This window comes from Acinonyx jubatus, chromosome B3, assembly GCF_027475565.1.
Source record: "Acinonyx jubatus isolate Ajub_Pintada_27869175 chromosome B3, VMU_Ajub_asm_v1.0, whole genome shotgun sequence".
NCBI classification, from domain to species: domain Eukaryota; kingdom Metazoa; phylum Chordata; class Mammalia; order Carnivora; family Felidae; genus Acinonyx; species Acinonyx jubatus.
This window is the reverse complement of record NC_069386.1, coordinates 123083734-123104670: the sequence shown is the minus strand read 5'-3', so window position 1 is coordinate 123104670 and position 20937 is coordinate 123083734. Positions and strand designations below refer to the sequence as shown.

The 20937-nt window shown below is 39.4% G+C and overlaps 1 protein-coding gene across 5 annotated transcripts in view; it reads right to left on the bottom strand.

The window, feature by feature from the left end:
- TSHR (thyroid stimulating hormone receptor) overlaps window positions 1-20937 on the bottom strand; it is a 156595-nt gene that overhangs the window by 8208 nt on the left and 127450 nt on the right. For all 5 annotated transcript variants that reach the window (XM_053224792.1, XM_027066338.2, XM_015081771.3 and 2 more), the window contains one exon: window positions 19216-19293. In XM_053224792.1, the coding sequence (XP_053080767.1) occupies window positions 19216-19293 (78 nt within the window). The remainder of the gene's footprint in view (window positions 1-19215; window positions 19294-20937) is intronic.

The window sequence follows — 20937 nt, the reverse complement described above, 5'->3', positions numbered from 1 at the left end:
CATCAAACAACAGTCTTTTTATTGTTAGCATAGCTTTTGTGGGTCAGAAATTTGAACAGGGCGTGGCAGGGGTGGCTTATCTCTGCTCTATGATGTCTGGGGCTCAGCTAGGAACACTTGCCAGGGCAAGTCAGTGATGGGGGCTGGTATTATATGCAGACTCCTTCACTTACATGCCTGCGCCAGGGCTGAGACAACTCAAAGCTCAGCTCAGCTGGACTGTTAAGATGGCTTCTCCATGGGGCTTGGGCTTCTCACATCAGGGCAGTCAGGTTCTGAGAGGGAGCATTTTGAGAGGAAGCATCTGGGGTATCCCAAGAGAACTAGTAGATTGAAAGGTGGGGAACATAGAACCCATCTCACAATTGGAGGAGTGTCAAAGAATTTGGGCCTTAGTTAAAAAACAAACAAACAAACAAACTGCTATAGTAATCCATGTGGTGAGGATAGGATTGAGGCAGATATTTGGTGAAAACTACCAATTTGCCATTCTGTAAATCAGTGTTTCTTGTCCAGGCACCAGCGTGGACCAGCATCAGAATTACATGCAATACAGACTCCTGAGCCATACCCCAAACCAACAGGAGGAATCTGCATTACTTAAGATGCTCTCTAGGTAATTTAGAATCTACCTCAATTCTCAGAACATTTTTATGAAGCAGATGGAAATGAAATCGAAGACAAAGAAATGAGGCATGTTATATCCAAAGAGACTCAGCAAACAAGGGTAACTATAATTTGGATCTAGAGTTCAGGTTCAGTGCTCCAGGAACTCTTCTCTACTTCCTATCATCAATCAGGTCTCTGGAGTCTTTGAATATACATCCAGGTGCAGTAACCCTCCAGGGACTCATTAGGAATCTGTTGGGGAGAAACTGATTCCATGCTGTGTCTGAGTGTCTGCAACCCAAGCATATCTCAGATGGCCACCAATTGGGTCTCAGAGGGGCTGAATTGGGAGGGTGCTTGGACATGCATGGAGAAAAGCAGGTGTTGGGAAATGTGTAAAACTTATGATAGAAACATCTGTAACATAATGGGTACATGGCATATAGTAGGTGTTCAATAAATGTCAATTCCCTTCTTGCCCAATTTGGAGTTTATCTTGAGTCAGAAGCAAGGAACCCAGAAAATATAGCTCCAGGCCAGATCTTGACTTACATATCCAACTGCTTATTTAATATCTCATCCTGGATGCCTCATAGGCAACTTCAATTTAACAGGTCCATCCTACACTTAGCTTTTGATTCCCCATCCCCACCCAACGTACTCTTTTCCATTAAATCTAGCAGAACAAAACAAAACAAACATCCAAAAAACTTTTGAATCCATGTATTTCCATCTCCAGTTTAAACTCTCTAGTCTAAGCTAATGCCATCTGTTGGTACCATAGCTTTCTTGTCTACCCTTCCTCCCTTCCAGTCCATCCTTCACATAGCAGCCAAAGTAGTCATCACATATGGGTTGAGTCATAACATATGGGTTGAATAACCTTTCAGTGACTTTCCAATGTACCATGAATAACATTTACTCTTCCTGCCATGCTCTTTAATGTCCTACAGATCTGGCCTATGCACTCATCTCAGGCACCTAAGGCCACTTACAGCCCAAATTAGAATCTATTGGAACCATCTGACTCCCTGCTGTCAAGAGCCACTTGATGAAGCTCTAACTATCCATTAGGCCTACTGTTACCTAAAGTGCTCCTGAGCTGCTGCTCTTTCCTGATGTAGGTCGCTCCACTCATGCTACTTTGGTATTTTATAGAGTCAAGCAAGAGGACTGACTGCTTTTTCTCGTTATTGGGGATTTAACCCCTCTTGCAGAGAGCTACAGTTTTAATCAGATATAATCTGGCTGCTATCAGAAAGGAAGGTAGTTCCTTTATACTTGAACACGGTTGTAACACTGACTCTCCACTCAAAGAATTCCTGATTCTTCCCTCCAAGCCTACTGGTGTTTATTTCCTATTTTCTGTCTACCATCTTGTGGGGCTTGTGTTCTCATGGAGTCTCTTTTGCTCTTGCCCTACATTTATGCCATGAATGTCTATACTAAGATGCAATTGAGCTATACCCCTCATCAGAGGATAGCTCAGTTGTTTATAAGTCTAGCCATTTACAGTCTCCTAGTTCTCATTACAACCACCTTAGTTTAGGTCTGAATTACATTTCACCTGAGGTGTGCAAAAACTTTCTGCCTGGTCTTAGAAACCTTCTACTAATCCCACTTTCAGACTTAAAGACAGAATGTTCTTTCTAAAACTTGGATCTCAACGTATTGCTTTCCAGCTTGAAGCCATGGTTCCTCCAAAGTCTATACAATTCTAGCTTCTTAGAAGACTGCTCCTTGTCCCCAGTGGAAATGTCTTCCTAAATCCTGTGTAGTGTTCTTGATTTTTTCCCTTTCATTGGAGGAAATGTTTGAGTAATTTCTTAGAAAGGCTATATATGAAAGAGATATTTTCTGCATTCTTGCATGTCTGAAAATGGCTTTTTTTCCCCATCCTTATATTCAGTTGATACTTCACCTGGCTGTAAAATTTCAGGTTGTAAATAGTTTTTCTTCAGAATTCTAAAGGCTTTACTGAATTCTATCACTCATTTTTGCTTTTGGTAAGAAAGATGAGATTTAGTTTCTTATTCTTTGGTCATTGACTGGTTTTTACTCTCTGGTAGCTTTTATGGCTCTCTCTCTCTCTCTTTAATTTCCAGTTTTACTGAGATATAATTGATGTATAACATATGTAAGTTTAAGGTATACAACATGATGATCTGATACATGTATATTTTGTGAAATGATTATACGGCACTCTCTTTGTTCCCAGTGTGAGATTTCATGAAGGTAACCCTTGATATGGATCTTTTTGCACTTATTGTGCTGGCCACTGAGGGTGGGGTGGAGCCTTCAATCTGGAGGGCTATGTTCTTCAGCTTTCGGACAATTTTTGGTATTGTTTCCAGGATAACTTACTCCTCATATTTTCTTTGTTCCCTCTCTGTAATTCCTAGGAAGTGAAAAAGGAACTTCCTATATTCATCAGACTTATTCCCATTTTTTCTTGTAATTTCTCCTATTATTTTTTATTGAATCTAATGGTAGAATTCTTTGACCATATCATCCATCTCTTCTACTTAATTTAAAGAATTAAAAAAATTTTGTTTCCAGGGGCGTTTGGGTGGCTCAGTCAGTTAAGTGTTGGAGTCTTGATTTCAACTCAGGTCATGATCTCACGGTTCATGAGTTCAATCCCCACATTAGGCTCTGTGCTAACAGTGAGGAGCCTGCTTGGGATTCTATCTCTCTCTACTCTTTTCCCGTTCACATTTGTTCTCTCTCTCTCTCTCTCTTTCTCAAAATAAATAAATAAAACTTAAACTTTTGTTTCCAGCTTTATTGAGGTATAATTGACAAATAAAAATTGTATAGAGTTATGGTGTATAATGTGGTGTTTTGATATATGTGTACATTTTGAAATAATTACCACAATTCAACCAATTAACATATCCATCACCTCACACAGTTTTTTTTTTTTAATGGGGAGAACATTTAAGATCTACTCTCTTAGTAAATTTCAAGTATACAAAATGGTATTATCAACTGTAGTCACTCTGGTGTACATCAGGTCCTCAGACCTTAATACATCCTGCATAACTGAAACTTTGTACCCTTTGACCAATATCACCCTATTTCCCCATCCTTCAATCCCTGGCAACCACCAATCTACTCTCTTACTATGAGTTCAATTTTTTAGATTCCACATATACATGAGATCATGCAGGATTTGTCTTCCTGTGCCTGGCTTTGAATTTTTAGTTTTAGTTTGATGAAAGCTGGGACTCTGCCTATTCTGTTCATTGCTGTATTTTTGGCACTTTGGTGCTTGAAAGACAGAAAGTTGTGACTACATATTTGTCAAATACAAAGATACATTTTAAGAAGAGCTTTCATGTTTTCCTTTTTTATAGTGTATTTGAGGAACACACTATGTTTAGAATGTTTAGAAGAGTGGCTTTTAAATTCAGACTATCTGGATTTGAATCCTGGCTTCTATACTTACTACCAGTCACTTAACCTTTTTGTGCCTTAGTTTCTTTATGTCGGGTTTGTTGAACAATAGCTGGCAGTGTGTTCTCAATAAATATCTATTATCATTATTGTCACCTTGCAATGAGACATGTCTTCTCAGATTTATCTCAGGTCACTAATGGTTGCTTTGTTGAAAGTTCTCTCCTGTTCTCTTCAATGTGTTTGGCTCCTCCAGACTTATTTCCACCCCACTTGTTTATCTTGGTTTTGATCTTTCAAGTCACAAACGTTCTTTGGCCGGTGATCCTAGGTTACATGCTCATGCTTAAAAACAAGGCACTGAAAATCTAACTGGGAGCTTATCCACTGGCGAGAGTCTGCTTTAGGACAATTGTGTGGCCTATATGCTGGTGTATCCTAAAAATGCCAGAATATGGAGGCTTTTTGTTTGTTTGTTTTAGAATTTGTCAACTTCAGAAAAGAGACTTCACATTTCTAGCCTAGAGGGAAGGTACTCTTGGCTGCTGGCATTTTACATAAATAGGGCGGTGGGTTAACATTTTCAGATGCAGACCCTCAATAAATCCTTCTGTTTATAGCCCCACGTTTCACTCTGCCACTTGCCACCACCATCACCTCCAAATTCCACACCCTTCAGAGGTTCTGTAAGGCAAGGCAGCTGCCTCCTCAGGTGTGCTTCCTCTGAGTACTCATGTTTGTCTCCTCTCTTCTTCCTTTTCTCATTCAGAATTCTGTAGCTCACCAGACCACCCACGCACTCTCATCTGTCCTCTCTGTCCTTGTGGATTTATGTATATCAAAATGCCATTCCCATCATTTTAGGGGCCTCTCAAGAGGGAGAGGAAATAAAAGCTTAGGTTGAATTTATCACCTTAACTCTTAGTCATTACTCCATTTAATACGTAGATCTGTGCAAGAGCTTAGAACAGATACTTGTTGAGTGTTGAGTCAGCCAGACAACTAGACAACTAGGCAGATTCCCATCTCTGGTGTTGATGGAGAGAACGAGCCTCAGTCTGGCAAAATCCCCAAACTCAACAAGGCAGGGATCATTTTAAGTTATTTGAAGCTGTATCTTTCCTCATTCACCTAATTTTTTATTTGACCATTTTGAATCCAGGATTTACTAACAGTGTACCTTCTTTCCTAAAATAAAACTTGCAAAACGTAGCAAGATTTAAACATTTTGTTTTGGAGTGAGAGAATATGGAGAGCAGCTATCAGCACTAAAGGGGCCCAAAATGATTTGTGAGTGTAGCCAAATGGATGGAGACCTACAGGCTGGAGGGCTGCCCTCTCTCTTAGTGACTTTGGCACTTTCCACAAAGAGCTCATTAAGTGTTGGGTACCAAGCTTCCTGAGAATTTGTCTCTAGCAAGTATTTACTCACAAAACAATGCAGTGGAGCTAAGCCTGGCAGACAGTAGGAAATCTAATTGTCTAGGTCATGGGAACCACCTCAAGTTATGTGTCTAATGAAAGTAACAGGACATGAATTTGGAAAGAGTGAGACCTGCAGGGTTATATACAGGGCAAGAATATCATGGAATTTTAATGATGCCAGGAAAAAAAAAAAGACCCAATTGATATTCGGTGTCATCAGAAGAACAAATTTCTCCTCAAGCAATTATGTATTCTAACATCCCCAAACATGGAAATAATTTCCATTTTTGTGATATGCATTGTCATTGTTACTTAAGATGAACCTTTGATGAATTCAATTGTAAATGAAAAAATTTTTTTAGTGTTTATTTAATTTCGAGAGAGAGACAGAGTGCCAGCTGGGGAGGGGCAGAGAGAGAAGGAGACACAGAATCCAAAGCAGGCTCCAGGCTCCAAGCTGTCAGCACAGCTGACATGGGGCTCCAACCCACCAACCGTGAGATCACGACCTGAAACGAAGTCGGATGTTTAACCGACTGAGCCATCCAGGCGCCCCCAGTTGTAAATTAAATAAGCACTAATTAGCCTGCCAGTGTTTCAGCAGCAATTTCAAGTCTCTTTAATGTTTGCTTGTAATAAATGTGGGCTTTTCCTAAAGGTCAATAGGTGGAAGCTGACCCATTAAAAATGTATAGTCACATCTGCAAATTGGTAGATGAAATGCATCTAAAACAGAAAGAAGATTAATTTACCATTTAAAAGGCAGTTTAATTTATTAATACTGACTCAGAAAGGGCTTAAAAGCTTAAGGGCTTAAAAGCTATATGTTCAAGAGTGAGCCTGATTGATTGTGAGCATTTTAAAACATGATATGCATTTATTCAACAAATATTTATTGATTGCTTTTTATGTATTGATCTATGATACAAGCAGCTAGGGCTCTAGCAGTGAAGTAAATGGGAAGAAATTCTTGTTCCTCTCATGCTTATATTCTAGTGGAGAGAGAGGGACAATAAAAAAAAATAAGTAAAACACAGAGTATATTTGGGGCACCTGGGTGGCTCAGTTGGTTGAGCATCTGACTTCAGCTCAGGTCATGATCTCATGGCTTGTGAGTTTGAGCCCTGCCTCAGGCTCTGTGCTGGCAGCTCAGAGCCTGGAGCCTGCTTCAGATTCTGTGTCTCCCTCTCTCTCTGCCCCTCCCTTGCTCATGCTCTGTCTCTCTCTTTCTCTCAAAAAAATAAATAAGCATTAAAAAAAAACATCGTATATTTGATAATAATAATAAGTACTATGGGAAAGAGGAAGACAGGGAAGAGGAAAGGAAGAGCTTAAGAATGGGGTCACAATTGGGGAGGGTGTCAGGGAAGGCCTCATGGAGGAGATAGTTGAGCAGAGGTCCAATGGAGGTGAGGGAGAGAGAGAAACATGTTGATGCCTGAGGCAAGAACAGTGCAGGCTTGGAGACCAGATAGTGTCATAGGCCCTGCTATGTTTGAGGAAGCAAGGAGGCCAGTGTGGCTGGAGCTGAGACAGTGGGGGAGTCGAAAATGTGGGTGAAATCAGAGAGGTAACGGGGAGCTAGATCATATTCCTACGAGGCTGTAGGCCATCAGAAGGACTTTGTCTTTTATCAGAGTGAGATCAGAAGTCTTCAGAGGAATGGTATAATCTGACAAAGGATTTCAAAGGACCAATCTGGATACTGCTTTGAAAGTAAACCAAAGAGAGCAAAGGGTAGAAACAAGAAGACCAAGGTCCAAGGAAGGTGCCTTGGACCAGAGTGGTAGCCCTGGAACTGCTGAGAATGGTTGGAGTTTCTACAGATTGAAAAGGTAGAGCCAATGGAACGTTCTCATGCATTGGATATGGGTGGGAAAGAGGGGAGTCAAGAATGACTCTGAGAGGGGTGCCTGGGTGGCTCAGTGGGCTAAGCATCTGACTTAGGTTCAGGTCATAATCTTGTGGTTCATGAGTTTGAGCCTTACCTCAGGCTCTTACATCCAGGCACTCGGAGCCTGGAGCCTGCTTCAGATTCTGTGTCTCCCTCTCTCTGTCTGCCCATCCCCCACTCATGCTCTATCTCTGTCTCTCTCAAAAATAAATAAACATTAAAGAAAATTTAAACAAAAGGTTAAAAAAAGAATGATTCTGAGATTTATGGTCTGCAACTAAAAAATAGACTTTCCATTTCCTGAAATGGGGAAGTGAGGCAGGTATGGAGGGAAAGATCACGGGTTCAGTTTTGGACAGGTTGAGTTTGAGATGCCTATTAGACATCCAGATGGTGATAGTGATAAGCATGCAGGAGAAACATACAGGAAGGAAGTGCAATGTGTGCAGCTTGCAAATTTAAATAGGGTGTTCAGGGAAGACCTCGATGAGAAGATTACATTTAAGCAAAAATTGAAGGAGGCGAAGGAGCAAGTCCCATGGATACCTGGGGGAAAAGCCATCTATGTAGAGAAGACAGTTAGTGCACAACCCCTAGGTGGCAACATGTTGCAGGGGGATGTGTTCAGTGTGGCTGGTGTGGAGTGTTGAGTAGGAAAGAAGTAGGAGATGGAATCAGAGAACAGATCATGGATAGGGAGCTGTTTCAGCAAAGTCTTTGCTATTTGTAAGGACTGGAGCATTTTAAGCAGAAATTGAAGAAAATGATCTAGGAAAGTTGGAGAATTACAACAGGTGCAAGAACAATCATATGTGAAAGGGGCTCACTTTGTGCCTCTTTGTGCCCCTAGGAAGAGACGGTGTTTCTGGGTTAGTTAGTGCTGGTTTGCATTCTAGCACCATCGCTTATGGCCAGATGACCTTGGGGACTTACCTATTATCTCTGCACCTCAGTTTCTCTTTGTTAAATAGGGATAATAACACCTGCTACTGAATAGTTAAAAAGGGTAAAGGTGATATACTATCTGTAAAGAACAGAGAACACAGCTGAAGCTCAAAAATATAATTGCTTTGTAACTCAGAAATCACTGTTAACCTTTCCTCTATCTCTCAAGTTTGTATAATTATATTTCTTTTAAGCCTTTTGCTTCTGTGACCTATGAAATCCCATGGAACTTACCATATAAGCATAATGGATTCTTCAAAGACAAACTACCCATATACTGTAAGTCAGTATGGTCAGCTCTCCACCACACAATGACAAGAGGAAATGATGGCAATTTATTGCCAATATTCAGATACTGAAATAAAAACCTATCCTTGTCCTTAGTGTTGAATCCTCTCCCTCTCCTCCCCAAAACACATACGAAATGACCATCACCACAGTGGCTAAAGGACCTCAATGCTACTGGTGAGACGTGAAAAGTCCACTTTCTTTTAAGGTGTTTATTTCCTTTAGACTCAGAAACAGAACATAATTAACAAAATGGATTTCAGTGACTTGGCAGAAATAGTGTGTCAGAATGATAACCCTTAACTACCTTATTTCCTGTCGCAAGAGTAAAAATCTCAGAAGAGTCAAAGAATTTAGCATTCATCTATACTTACTTGGGAAGAACTGAGTGCCTAATTGTGCACACCAAAAACTGTTTCATGTGCTTATGTTTGTGGGCTATTTGTTGAAAATTTTAATCCTAGGTTAATTTATCCCTCCTATCAGTAAGTCTGTTGTCAGCATCTTCTAGTTAATTGTAAAATCATGAGTAAAACGTGGTATAGAATAATGATTTTTGCCTCATCTATTTGGCTCTATGCAATCTTTTTTTCACTCCATGACTGATTGAGACTTTATGTGGGTGAAATCACCAAAAACTCTGAGAGGAGTAGTGTTGGAGGGGTCAGAATCCTCTGGGATTGATAGGATGAAATAAAATAATTTATACAAAATATTTAGCAGACAGCCTAGTAGGCGCTTACTTAAAGGTAGATTGTTTATACTTAAAATTGCAAAGAAGATGTGCTCTGACTTCGTTACGGTTGAGGACTCCTGACTAAAGAGCAGTGATTAGTTAATAAAACTGTTCAGAATTTATATGTTTTAGAACATTTTGTAAGCATTGTTTTCCTAGAATTCAGACTCAGCAAATATTCTTTTATGTTCTATCAGTTTTGACCAAAGTAAAAAGCCCTTACTTAAAGAACTAATTTTAGCAAAACCATGTTACAAGAAACAGTTAATGGGTTTGTGAATTATTCATTTTTATAGATGAAAGGTCATCCCAGTTTACTGTCCATATTGGCATAGATATGAGAACATTTATTCAGACTGAATCCCCTGGTGGAAAACGCATGATCATTTGAGGCCATTGCTCCAGGACACTGGCTCTTGGTGCTTTGGAGAACTTCTCTTTCAGTTAAAGTAAAAAAACTTTTGAGGATGATAGTAGTTGAAATTTTAGTCAGTTGAAGAAATGCAAAGGTTCATATGATTTTGAGGACCTTTGTAATAACTCCATCACCTCTCTCCCACCAAGAGTCAGCCCTCTAGTTTAGGAATTCTCTGCAATGTTTTCTCATTAGGTATAAAAAGTAACCCTACCATGATAGATTGCTGTGACTTAAAGTATTAGCTCTGTTTTCTCATATCAGTGGCTATGGTAGTAAGAGATGCTACTGATCAATAAATTTGGATTTTTTTGTTATCCAACTCTCGTGAATTGTTGACACGAGTCTTCCAGTCTGAAGATTCCTAGGACTGAAGTAGGCCATCCTACTTCAAGAAGCCAGCATGCACACAATTATGGAAAGGTTTCTATCTACTCTTTCTCTTCAAATTCTTCTGTGACCTTCCTTGTAGCTCTCAAGGACTGAACAAAATGGTCGCAAGCCATCTCCTTTCCTCTGGAGACACAGGTGTGTGTCTTAGGAGGGATGACCCACTTCGGTTGCTTCCCCAACAACTTGGATCCCTTGGCAAAGTTCTGCTGGCTTGATGGCTTGATGCCCGAGCCAGAAACTGTAAGAGTATGTTTACCTTTGCAACTCATTTATCACTCCAGTGAGCAGAGCAGCCTAGCAGACAAACCTCCTCTGGTTTTCCACCCCTAGGAGGTTCCCTTCCTGTCCAAGAGAGCTGCCCCAAAGGCTCTGTTTGACAAACACAGAAAGGAAGACAAGGAGTGCCAGGCTGATTAGGTCTTTGGATTTGATCTTGTCCCTCTCTTTGGAGGTCCAGTGCCTGCCAAATAGCCAGGAGATATAGATGAGCAGTCACAGCACAGTTGTTGGGACAGAGGTATCCAAGACTAATAGTGTCAGGGCCAAGGGTGGGTGAAAGTGAAAGGAAGAAGGCATGGGGGTGAGTTGAAAAGGGCCACAAACTGTAATGGGTTATATAACTATTACTAATATTTCCATAGTAATTCTTCAGTGGGCCATCCTTGACCTGCTGAGTCAGGTCATGTTCCTCACAACATGATTTCAACACAATACACTTTTCCAACACTATCCTTTGCCCCAAATTATGTTTTGTTGCTGTTATTGTTACTATTCTTTGAACACATGCTATGTTTTTCAGTAGAATTGCCTTTGTTCTTTCTCCATCTCTGTCTGTTGCAATTCTACCCCTTATCTGAAGCCCATCAAATACCATCTTCTTTAATGAGGCCTTTGCTGGTCACCCTACCTAGAAATGGTATCTTGATTCTCTAAATATCTGTCATGGCTCTTTTGACATCAAACTTACAGTTATTTACTCACATTTCTCCTAAATTTGGCTGTAACCTCTTTAAAAGCAGAAGTTATGTCTTATGCTTATAACATTCATGGAGTTCAGTAGGTGCTCAGGAAAATGTAGAATAAGTGAGTAAATGAACACCTTGCACAAGTTTGCTTCATTTTCTTAAAAAAAAATTTTTAATGTGTATTTATTTTTGAGAGACAGAGCATGAGCCGGGGAGGGGCACAGAGAGAGGGAGACACAGAATCCGCAACAGGCTTCAGGCACTGATGTGTCAGCACAGAGGGCTGTGCTGACGCAGGGCTTGAACCCATGAACCGGGAGATCGTGACCTAAGCCAAAGTTGGACGCTTAACCAACTGAGTCACCCAGGCATTCCTACAAGTTTGCTTCAGATTAGCTATTTCTCCTTAGAAAGGAAAGAGAAAAGGAGAGGTTCAACTATGGATGGTGATGGCCTGGGGGGTCAGGACTAAAGCTGATTTCATTTAGGACTAAAATGTACTCAGGATTGCAACTCAACAACAAAAAGACAAACAATCTAATCAAATAAGGTAAGATATTTGAACAGACACCTGACAAAAGAAAATATACAAATGGTTATGAGGTACATGAAAAGGTACTCAACATCATTAATAATCAGGGAAAACAGAGTAAACCATAATGAGAAACCACTTTATAGCAACTAGAATGGCTAAATCAAAAAGACTGACAATATAATGAGTAAGCAAATATCAAACTTTCATACCTCTCTGGTTTGAGTAGAAAATGGAATTTTGGGGAGGCATTATTTCCTATGAAGTTAAATGTAATCTGTCCTGTGACCTAACAATTTTACTCCTAGACTTTTACATTAGAAAAATACATAGATATGTGGTTGTATACGGAAGGTGGAGCATGAGGGAATTTTCTGGTTGATGAAAATGTTTGAAACCTTGACTAAGATAGGATAACATAATTTTGCCCAAACTTATCAAATTGTATACTTGAAAACTGCATGTGATTGTATGGAAATTATATCTCAATAAAAAAATAAATTTGTCCAGGCTCATACCTAGAAAATTATGCATTCAACACACCAGTGGACTTCAGATATGCCCAAAAGAACTGTGCCACAATTTTTCAGCCATCTAATAGTATGATTTTGTGAAGATCATTGAGTAAAAGATAAGAACATAAGGTGCTTATTCTTCTGTAAACCCAGATGGCAGTGCCTTGATCTTTAGATTTTTAAATAATTCATTTGATCAGCTAATAGCAACAATAGTTTATTTTTGTTGAGGCATGTTACACAGACTCAAGGATATTGTTACAGAGCTGTTCTCTTCTTAGGAGATACTTATAATAGTAACTGGGACTATTATAATCATTTTCAGTGGTAGGTTAAATGCTTATTAACGTAAGTTACATAATTTAGACCTTAGAGAACTCTGGTTATTATGGAAGGCATTGCATTTCAGTGCATTCTTTCCTTTGGGATTATAAACACCGAGAGCTTCTCTTTCAAAATAAGATTAAAAGAAAACAAGATAATCAAAAATGAAAAGCATAAAAATAGAAAATGAGATTGCATGTCTTGATTAGAAAAACAATAGGTAATAAATGTTATTGAACTCCCAAACTATATTAAAAGGCTTTAAAAAATAGGAAAGGGTGGAGAACAGGCCGTACTTTAGATGTTGCACCTGTTTTGAATTAGATTCTTTTTTGAGAAATGACCTTGAGAAAAGATGGTAAACTAGGTGGGCAAAATTTACTGTTTTTGTTGACTGTTAGAAATGACTGTGTTCTTTCTTAAATATCTTTATGAAGCAGAAATATATACCAGCCATTTTTCTTCTCTTTAGTTGGAGTTTAAGGTTTTCCAAGTTGGCTTTAACACCAACTCACACCCAAATCATGGCTATTTGGTATTCAGTTACAACTTATAAAATATTTATTGAATACTTGCTGTCTTGTCTTTTGAAGCAGGAAATTACAGAACGTGTAAGACATTGTCGATTTCCTTAGGATCTTAAAATCTGGTTAATAGGGAGAAGATCTGTGGGAAATACAGTGATAAAGATTTTGACAAATGTTCAAGACAAGAGGTACATGGTGATGTTACAAAGCCATTCATGAGTAGTTACTAGATGCTCTTTAAGACAACTGCCTGAAATCTGAAGGGTGAGATTGAACTCTTTGTTCATTTCTTACTTTCCTGCTACTGGCATTTCAAATGCTGCCATATCCATTGTCCTCTTTTCCTGTGCTTTATGGTTTTCTTTTTAAATTAAATTCTAATTTTCATTAAAATAATGTGTGGACCTATTTTTAAAAAGCAAACTACGCTGGAAGCTTAGTTATACAGGCTCTGGTGCAATTCCTCCCTGCAGTCTGCTTTCTGATGCCCTGAAAACAACTACTTTTAACTTTTAACTGGTATTTTTCCCCATAATTGTAAATATGTTTTGATTTATTGGCTTTTGATTCACCCACTGACTTCCTGCTAGGGAAGATGAGGATTTAGCTCTCTCCTATCACCCTACACACAAATTCTCCTGACACCCCCTCTAATCTCCTGAAACAGTTTTAGGACATATTTGGTTAAGCTTATATTTAGTATTTCGGTTATTACAACTCTGCATATTTTGATTTCATTTCCTTTCTTGTATAGCTTTATTTCCTTACGAAACATCTTTATGAAACATCTCTCTTATTTATGTACCTTGTTTGGATGGACTTCTTGCTAAGTCTTGCACATGCTCTATAGTTCTCTAAAACATCTATCAAAATAGTTGTTCATACAGCCAATCCTGTCAGATAATGTATCAATCTATTTTATTTCCAGAACTTTCTCTTGGAGCTCTCTTGGTGGGGAGGGTTATCAGAAGTCTCCATTCTAGCCATTTATCGAGATTTCCTCCATAATCACATCTCCCATTACCACCTACATTCCAAAGCATCTCAAATACATCTCTAGCCCTGATCTCTCGTGTTACTTTCCCATCTGTAGCTATCACAGTCTGCTTGGATGTGTCACACATACCTCAGACTGTTCTTCACCACTATACCAACTCCTCCCACAGTCTTCCCTTTCTCAGGAAGTAGTGATCCCATTCGTCTGGCTGCTCACGCCAAAACCCTTGCAGTTGTCTTTGATTCTTCTCTTTTTCTCATTCCCTATGTACATTCCATCAGCACATCATATTGGCTTTACCTTTAAAATATAGTCTGAACTGACCGTTTCTTATTGCCTTCACTGCTACTACCTTGTTACAAGCTGCTATCACCTCATGCCTACATTATTTTTATACATTCCTAAGTGGTGTCCCAGCTCCCAGACTTGGCACCCTACTCTCAATACAACAGCCAATGTGACCCTACTAAAACAAAGGTCGGATCATGGCAAAAGACTCCAATGGCTTCCTCTATATCTAGGAGCAAATAAAAGACCTTAAAGTGACATTTAAGGCCATCCACAAGTTGCTCTCCCCACCCCATTATCTTTTTGACCACAACTTCTATCTTTTTCCTATTTAGTTTACTCTTCTTGAGCTACAACAGCCTCTTGCTATTCCTCAAACATGCCAGGAATGTTCTTACCTGGGGGTCTTTGCACTTTGTCTAGAATGCTTTTCTTTCTGGTAGTCACATGCCTTGTTCCTTTATGACTTTCATATTTTTTCCCAATTGTTACCTTCTCAAAGAGGCTTTCCCTGACCACCTGTCAAAATAGGAACCCCCCCCTATCAAAAGCTCCTAACGAAGAGTCCTGAGCTTAGCCTATGATCAATAAATGTTTACTGTACATTTTCAGAGGTTGATTAGGAAGAATTTAATCGAACTGATGCAAATGGATCAGAATGACAGGGAAGGAGTAGAAATTTCAGGCAAGTGAGATAACTAAATCAGAGCTACGTTCTGAAAAACCTGAAATTAGAAAATTTCTCTCATATTTTCATAATATTTGAGAACAAGTGATTTAACCAAAGGAGAGACAGAGAGGAGAAAGAGCCAGAGCTCGGGACTGAAATACTGGGGGCAGTGATCGCTAGTGAGAAAGATTAGGAAGGAGTGAGCAGAAAGGCTTAGAAAGGTAAGAATAATGAAGTATCAAGAGGCAGGAAGAAGCGAAGGTAATCACAATGCTTAACATTCGTGAAACATATACAAAGTGCTTTTAGTTTATTTTCTTACTTAAGCTTCACTACTTTTAGTAACTCTGCTTTGACAAATAAGATCACTGAGACATGGGTCTCACAATTAGTGATGAAAGCAGGAGTCAAGTCCAGGCCTCGCTCCTAATCTAGCTCACTTTTCACAACCTGGCCTGTGTCCAGAAGCAGGAATTGCATTGTCAAGTAGTTGCACAGCTGCTCTTAACTTGGCCAGAGAGTCTTGAAAAAAAAAATCTTGCCAATACTATCAAAACAACTTTTAAGCAACAGAAACAAATAGATACATTAATTTACCACTTAGAAAGAAGTATAAATGGACACTCTCCCTTAAGGACAAAGTACTGAAATATCTTTAAAATGTGACTGCTATTTAAAGGCTACAGCATTTACAGAAGTGTGATTCAAGTATTTATTGTATACCGTATTAATTTTGCTAACATTTTTAAAGCTAGTACTATGTTTTAGGCATTGTAAAACGAAGTAGAACTGTAGAAACAAGACAGGCATAACCCTGCCCTCTAGGAGCTCTTGGAGAGATAGACAGAAACATACTACTGTTGCTTTGAGATGCATACATAGAGGGGCTAGACTACAGAAGAAGAAACGGTTATCTTTCCCTAAGGAGAATAAGGGTCAAGAACGACTTCAGCGAGGAGGAGGTTTTTGGTTGAAAGATAAAATGGTAGTAGGTGCTAATCAGACAGATGAGGTTGTGGCAGGGTTTTCCAAGCAGAACGAAGAAAGAGTTTAACATAGCCATGTAAGTAGGTTGGAGTATTAGGAGAGCTAATACAGAGAGATCATTGGTCAGGGGTGTATAGTGGTGTGAGAGACAAAGCTGAAGATTACAATGGAGCCTTGCGTGCCACACCAAGGTCTTTATCCTGAGGGGTACAGGAGACCAGAATTGGTGTTAAGATCCAATTTGCATTTTAACACACACAGGCTTGGGGAAGACGGAATTGAGAGGGACCGAGATAGAAGGCAAAGGGAGATTTGGAGGCTCTTATCATCTGGACTAGTGCTACTCAAAGCTTGGTGCCCACTGGCCAACTGTTTCTTATGAGTCCTTGACAAATGTAAGAAGCTTGTACTGTAAGGCAAGCCAATGACTTCATGAAGCACACTGTTCAGTTGGGGCAACTTTGCTTTTATGGGAAGATTTTCTCCATAAAGGAAGCTGTATTTTGATGTACATTCTGGGGCTAGCCATTCACCTTGTAGTGGCCCCGATTTGAGTGGTCGTAGTCTACATCATTGGTCTTTAAATTCTTCCAAGGTCACATATTCACATGCAAAAACTGAGTATGTGCCTTTAACCTGTGTACATTTATGATCTCCATGCACACATTACTGTAATACCATGTTATATACACTATAAAACACACTAAACATACATTTTAAAAGGATAAGATGAAAATAAATGAGTAACCTTTTAAAAAAATTTCACTAAAGTGAAAGCACTGTAATTAAATATACTTCACTAATTTTGAAAATTGCTGTTTAACCCTTGCTGATATAGCTATTCAGAGGTCTGCTTCTGTTTCAGTCTAGGTTTAAGTGGCTGTCAGTGAAAAAGTCACCTCACAAAGATAGATGGTTCCCCATGGACTAAGGCAGGCATGGCTGTACTCACTAAGTTAAGATTCTCAACTCTCAATCCAATTCAGGAACTAAATACAAGTTTTTTATTGAAATTCATATTCTTGGATGTCCATCAGTTGTTTTTGCACACTAACCTATGCATGTGTCATTTCCATATTTTATACACGTGGATTTTAAGACCATTGTAATTATTGATTTGAAATATTTTTAAAAAGGATAAAATTCAATTTCTGGTTTTAACAAACATAATTTTCATAAGTGATATTCACCATTCTCATCAGGAAGATTACATAACTTGGAAATGTTTTTAAATACCTGTTTCTAAAGGTCATTTCCAAAGCACAAATTTCTTCAGAGAAACAACATTAATTAGTGAAATATCACCTTTATCCTGAAGGAGCAGTTATAATTCTTTAAAATTTTTTAAAAAATGTTTTTATTTTTTTGAGAGAAAGAGAGAGACAGAGCATGAGCAGAGGAGGGGCAGAGAAAGAGGGAGACACAGAAATCTGAAGCAGGCTCCAGGCTCTGAGCTGTCAGCACAGAGCCCGACTCGGAGCTCAAACCCATGAACTGTGAGATCATGACATGAGCCAAAGTTGGATGCTTAACCAACTAAGCCACCTAGGTGCCCCTTGAAGGAGCAGTTATAAAGTTGTCTTTTTTTTAATGTTTATTTTTTTATTTTGAGAGAGAGAGAGAAAGAGGGAGAGGGAGAGAGAACAAGTGGGGGAAGGGCAGAGAGAGAGACACGGAAGGAGAGAATCCAAAGCAGGCTCCTCACTGTCAGATCAGAGCCCGACAGAGGGCTCGATCCCACAAACTGTGAGATCATGATTTGAGCCAAAATCAAGAGGTGGCTCAACAGACTGAGCCACCCTGGAGTCCCTATAAAGTCATCTTTTAAAAGTATCTTCCAGGTTAAAAAAAAAAATCACATAAAAGGCCAGCACATTTTTTTTTCACTTGACTTTTTGTAGAAAGAAAAATGTATAATGCTTTTAAGTACTTTGCCCTCAGTTAACAATGAATCCCATGTGGTATAGTAGATTTTTAGGGTCACTCTGCCCTCTCATATGGCACCTATGTGTTAAGAAAATAAGGCCATATGGCCACCTGGGTGGCTCAGCCCATTGAGCGTCCAACTTCAGCTCAGGTCATGGCCTCACACTCATGAGTTTGAGCCCCCAGTTGGGCTCTCTGTTGTCAGCATAGAGCTCACTTCAGATCTTCTGTCCCCTTCTCCCTGCCCCTCCATTGCTCACGTGCTCTTTCTCTCTCTCTCTCTCTCTCAAAAATAAAAATAAAACATTAATTTAAAAAAGAAAGAAAATAAGGTCATAAATTCACTTAACTAGGTGCATTCAATCTAAAAAGGAAGTACGATTGTTAGAAGTGAAAGAGTGACGATGTTAAGTACTCAAGACTGTGGATCACCCACTGTTCCCTGGGAATGCGTCCATTCCCTACCTGACACCTGAGGGGCTGCAGTCATCTGTGTATATAGTACCAAAACTTAATTTGTCCTTATTTAAAAACATTTCTTAATGTTTATTTTTGAGAGAGAAAGAGAGAGACAGAGTGTGAGCGGGGAGGGGCAGAGAGAGAAGGAGACCCACAATTTGAAGCAGGCTCCAGGCTCTGAGCTGTCAGCGCAGAGCCTCACGTGGGGCTCGAACCCATGAACTGTGAGATCATGACCCAAGCCAAAGTCAGACCCTTAATGAACTGACCCACCCAGGTGCCACCTTATTTTTAAAATCTTAAATATAAATAGAACCTCTAATATTTATCCTTGCCTCTAATGGATTACTTTGTGCCTTCTCCTGGGGTGCTGTGTTCTGCTTTGGCAAGGACTGGACCAGATGCTCAATGGTGAGATTCTAAACTGCTGTTTTTAAAAATAATTATGTCTCATCTTTTCCAGTGATTGTAAATTTTACCAGATAGGAGTCAGACAATTTATACTCTTCCTTCTTCATGCCAAGCATTGTGCAATGCACATTCACACACATTTTTCTTTGCACAGAGTGCCTGCCACCTGTTTGTAGACCTTGTGTCTCAGAATTTTGCAAACAGCACCTGCTCAAAGATGCCTGTTTTTTTTTTTTTTTGCACTGGGGGCCTCCATGAATGTCCAACCAAGGTAGCTTCCTAATGAGGCATCCGGATGGTACAGTGGAGTGTGAGGGCTTCTGAGTGTCAAAGAACAAGAACTTTCTACCAAGCAGTAGCCTATACAGCTGGGTGGAAGACTACTAAGGATGTCTTTAGCCAAGACAACATGGCCTACCTGTAAACATCAGCTGCTTCTCTTAGTGACTGTCCTTTATTCCAAATAAAATAAAATAAAGACCGACATATTCTTCTGTATGTCTTACTCACAGCAAGGTTGGTCCACTGTATACTCCTCCAAATGCATCTTGGTCAATAGCTGTCAAGTACTTATTCTTGTTCAGGTAACTAGAGAGAGAGAAAGTGAGAGAGAGAGAGAATGAATTAGGTGAGGTTAAGCGAATTGACGCAAATTCCAAAATAAAATGTGAGCATGGTTTCCCTAGCTATTAACTGGTTTCTAAGAATTTGGAAAACACCTTACCTTCTTCTGGCTTAAGCACTCAAAACATTCTAGGTTTTAGTGGTGCAAGGTTTATACATATTAATTACGGCAGAAGTCTTTGAAAGTGAGCATGTTCAGGATCCAGTTTGCATATCTATATTTTATAAAAATTGTCTCATTCCCTATTTACAGGCATACCTCAGAGATGCTGCAGATTTGGTTCCAGACCACCACAATAAAGTGAGTCAAGTGAATTTTTTGGTTTCCCATTGCATATAAAAGTTGTGTTTAGACCATATTGCAGACTTTTAATTGTACAATAGCATCATGTCTAAAAACCCAATGTACATATCTTAATTGAACACTTTGTTGCTAAAAAATGCTAACGGTCACCTGAACTTAAGCAAGTCGTAATCTCTTTGTTGGCGGAGGGACTTGCCTTGATGATGATGGCTGCTGACTGATCGGGGTGGTGGCTGCTGAAGGTCAGAGTGAATGTGGCAATTTCTTAGGACAACAGTGAAGTTTGCTGCATTGATTGACTCTTCTCTTCAAGAATTATTTCTCTGTAGCATGTGATGCTGTGTGATAGCATTTTACCCACAGAACGTCTTTCAAAGTTGGGGTCAGTCTTCTCAAACCCTGCCTCAACTAAATTTATGTCATAATCTAAATCCTTGAGTTATCATTTGAACAATCTTCACAGCATCTTCTCCAGGTGTGGATTCCAACTCAAGAAACCACTTTCTTTCCTCATCCATAAGGAGCAACTCCTCATCCATTCAAATTTTATCATGAGATTGCAGCAATTTAAATATAATAACAATAAACAAGTTTGAAATATTGTGATAATTACCAAAATGTGACAGACACAAAATGAGCAAATGCTGTTGAAAAATGGCACCAGTAGAGTTTGCTTGATGCAGGGTTGATTCAAACCTTCAATTTGTAAAATGCAATATCTGTGACTCACAATAAAGGGAAGCGTGGTAAAATGAGGTATGCCTGTACCTGATCAGTGGTGACTGTAGTTTTCAATCCACTTCAGTGCCAACTGATTTAAATTTTCTCAATATTGGTCAATATTCCCATTTGCTTCTGAAGCCTGGGCTTAAATCAGGAAGGGAGGGGTCCCTGGGTGGCTCAGTCGGTTGAGCATCTGACTTTGGCTCAGGTCATGATATCACAGTTCATGAGTTCCAGCCCTGTGTCAGGCTCTGTGCTGACAGCTCAGCGCCTGGAGCCTGCTTTGGATTCTGTGTTTCCCTCTCTCTCTGCCCCTCCCCTGCTTGCACACCATTTTTCTCTTTCTGTGTCTCTCTCAAAAAATAAACATTAAGAATATTTTAAATCAAGAAGGGAATGACCATGGTGAAGGTGGTGAATTTCTTTGGGGCAGGGTTGCCTGGTTTAGCAAGTAAAAATACAAGATGCCCAGATAAACAATGAATAACTTTTAGCATAAGTATTCCCCATGTAACTTTTGAAACATTCCTATACTAAAAAGTTGTGGTTTATCTGAAATTAAAATTTAATTAGGTGGCACG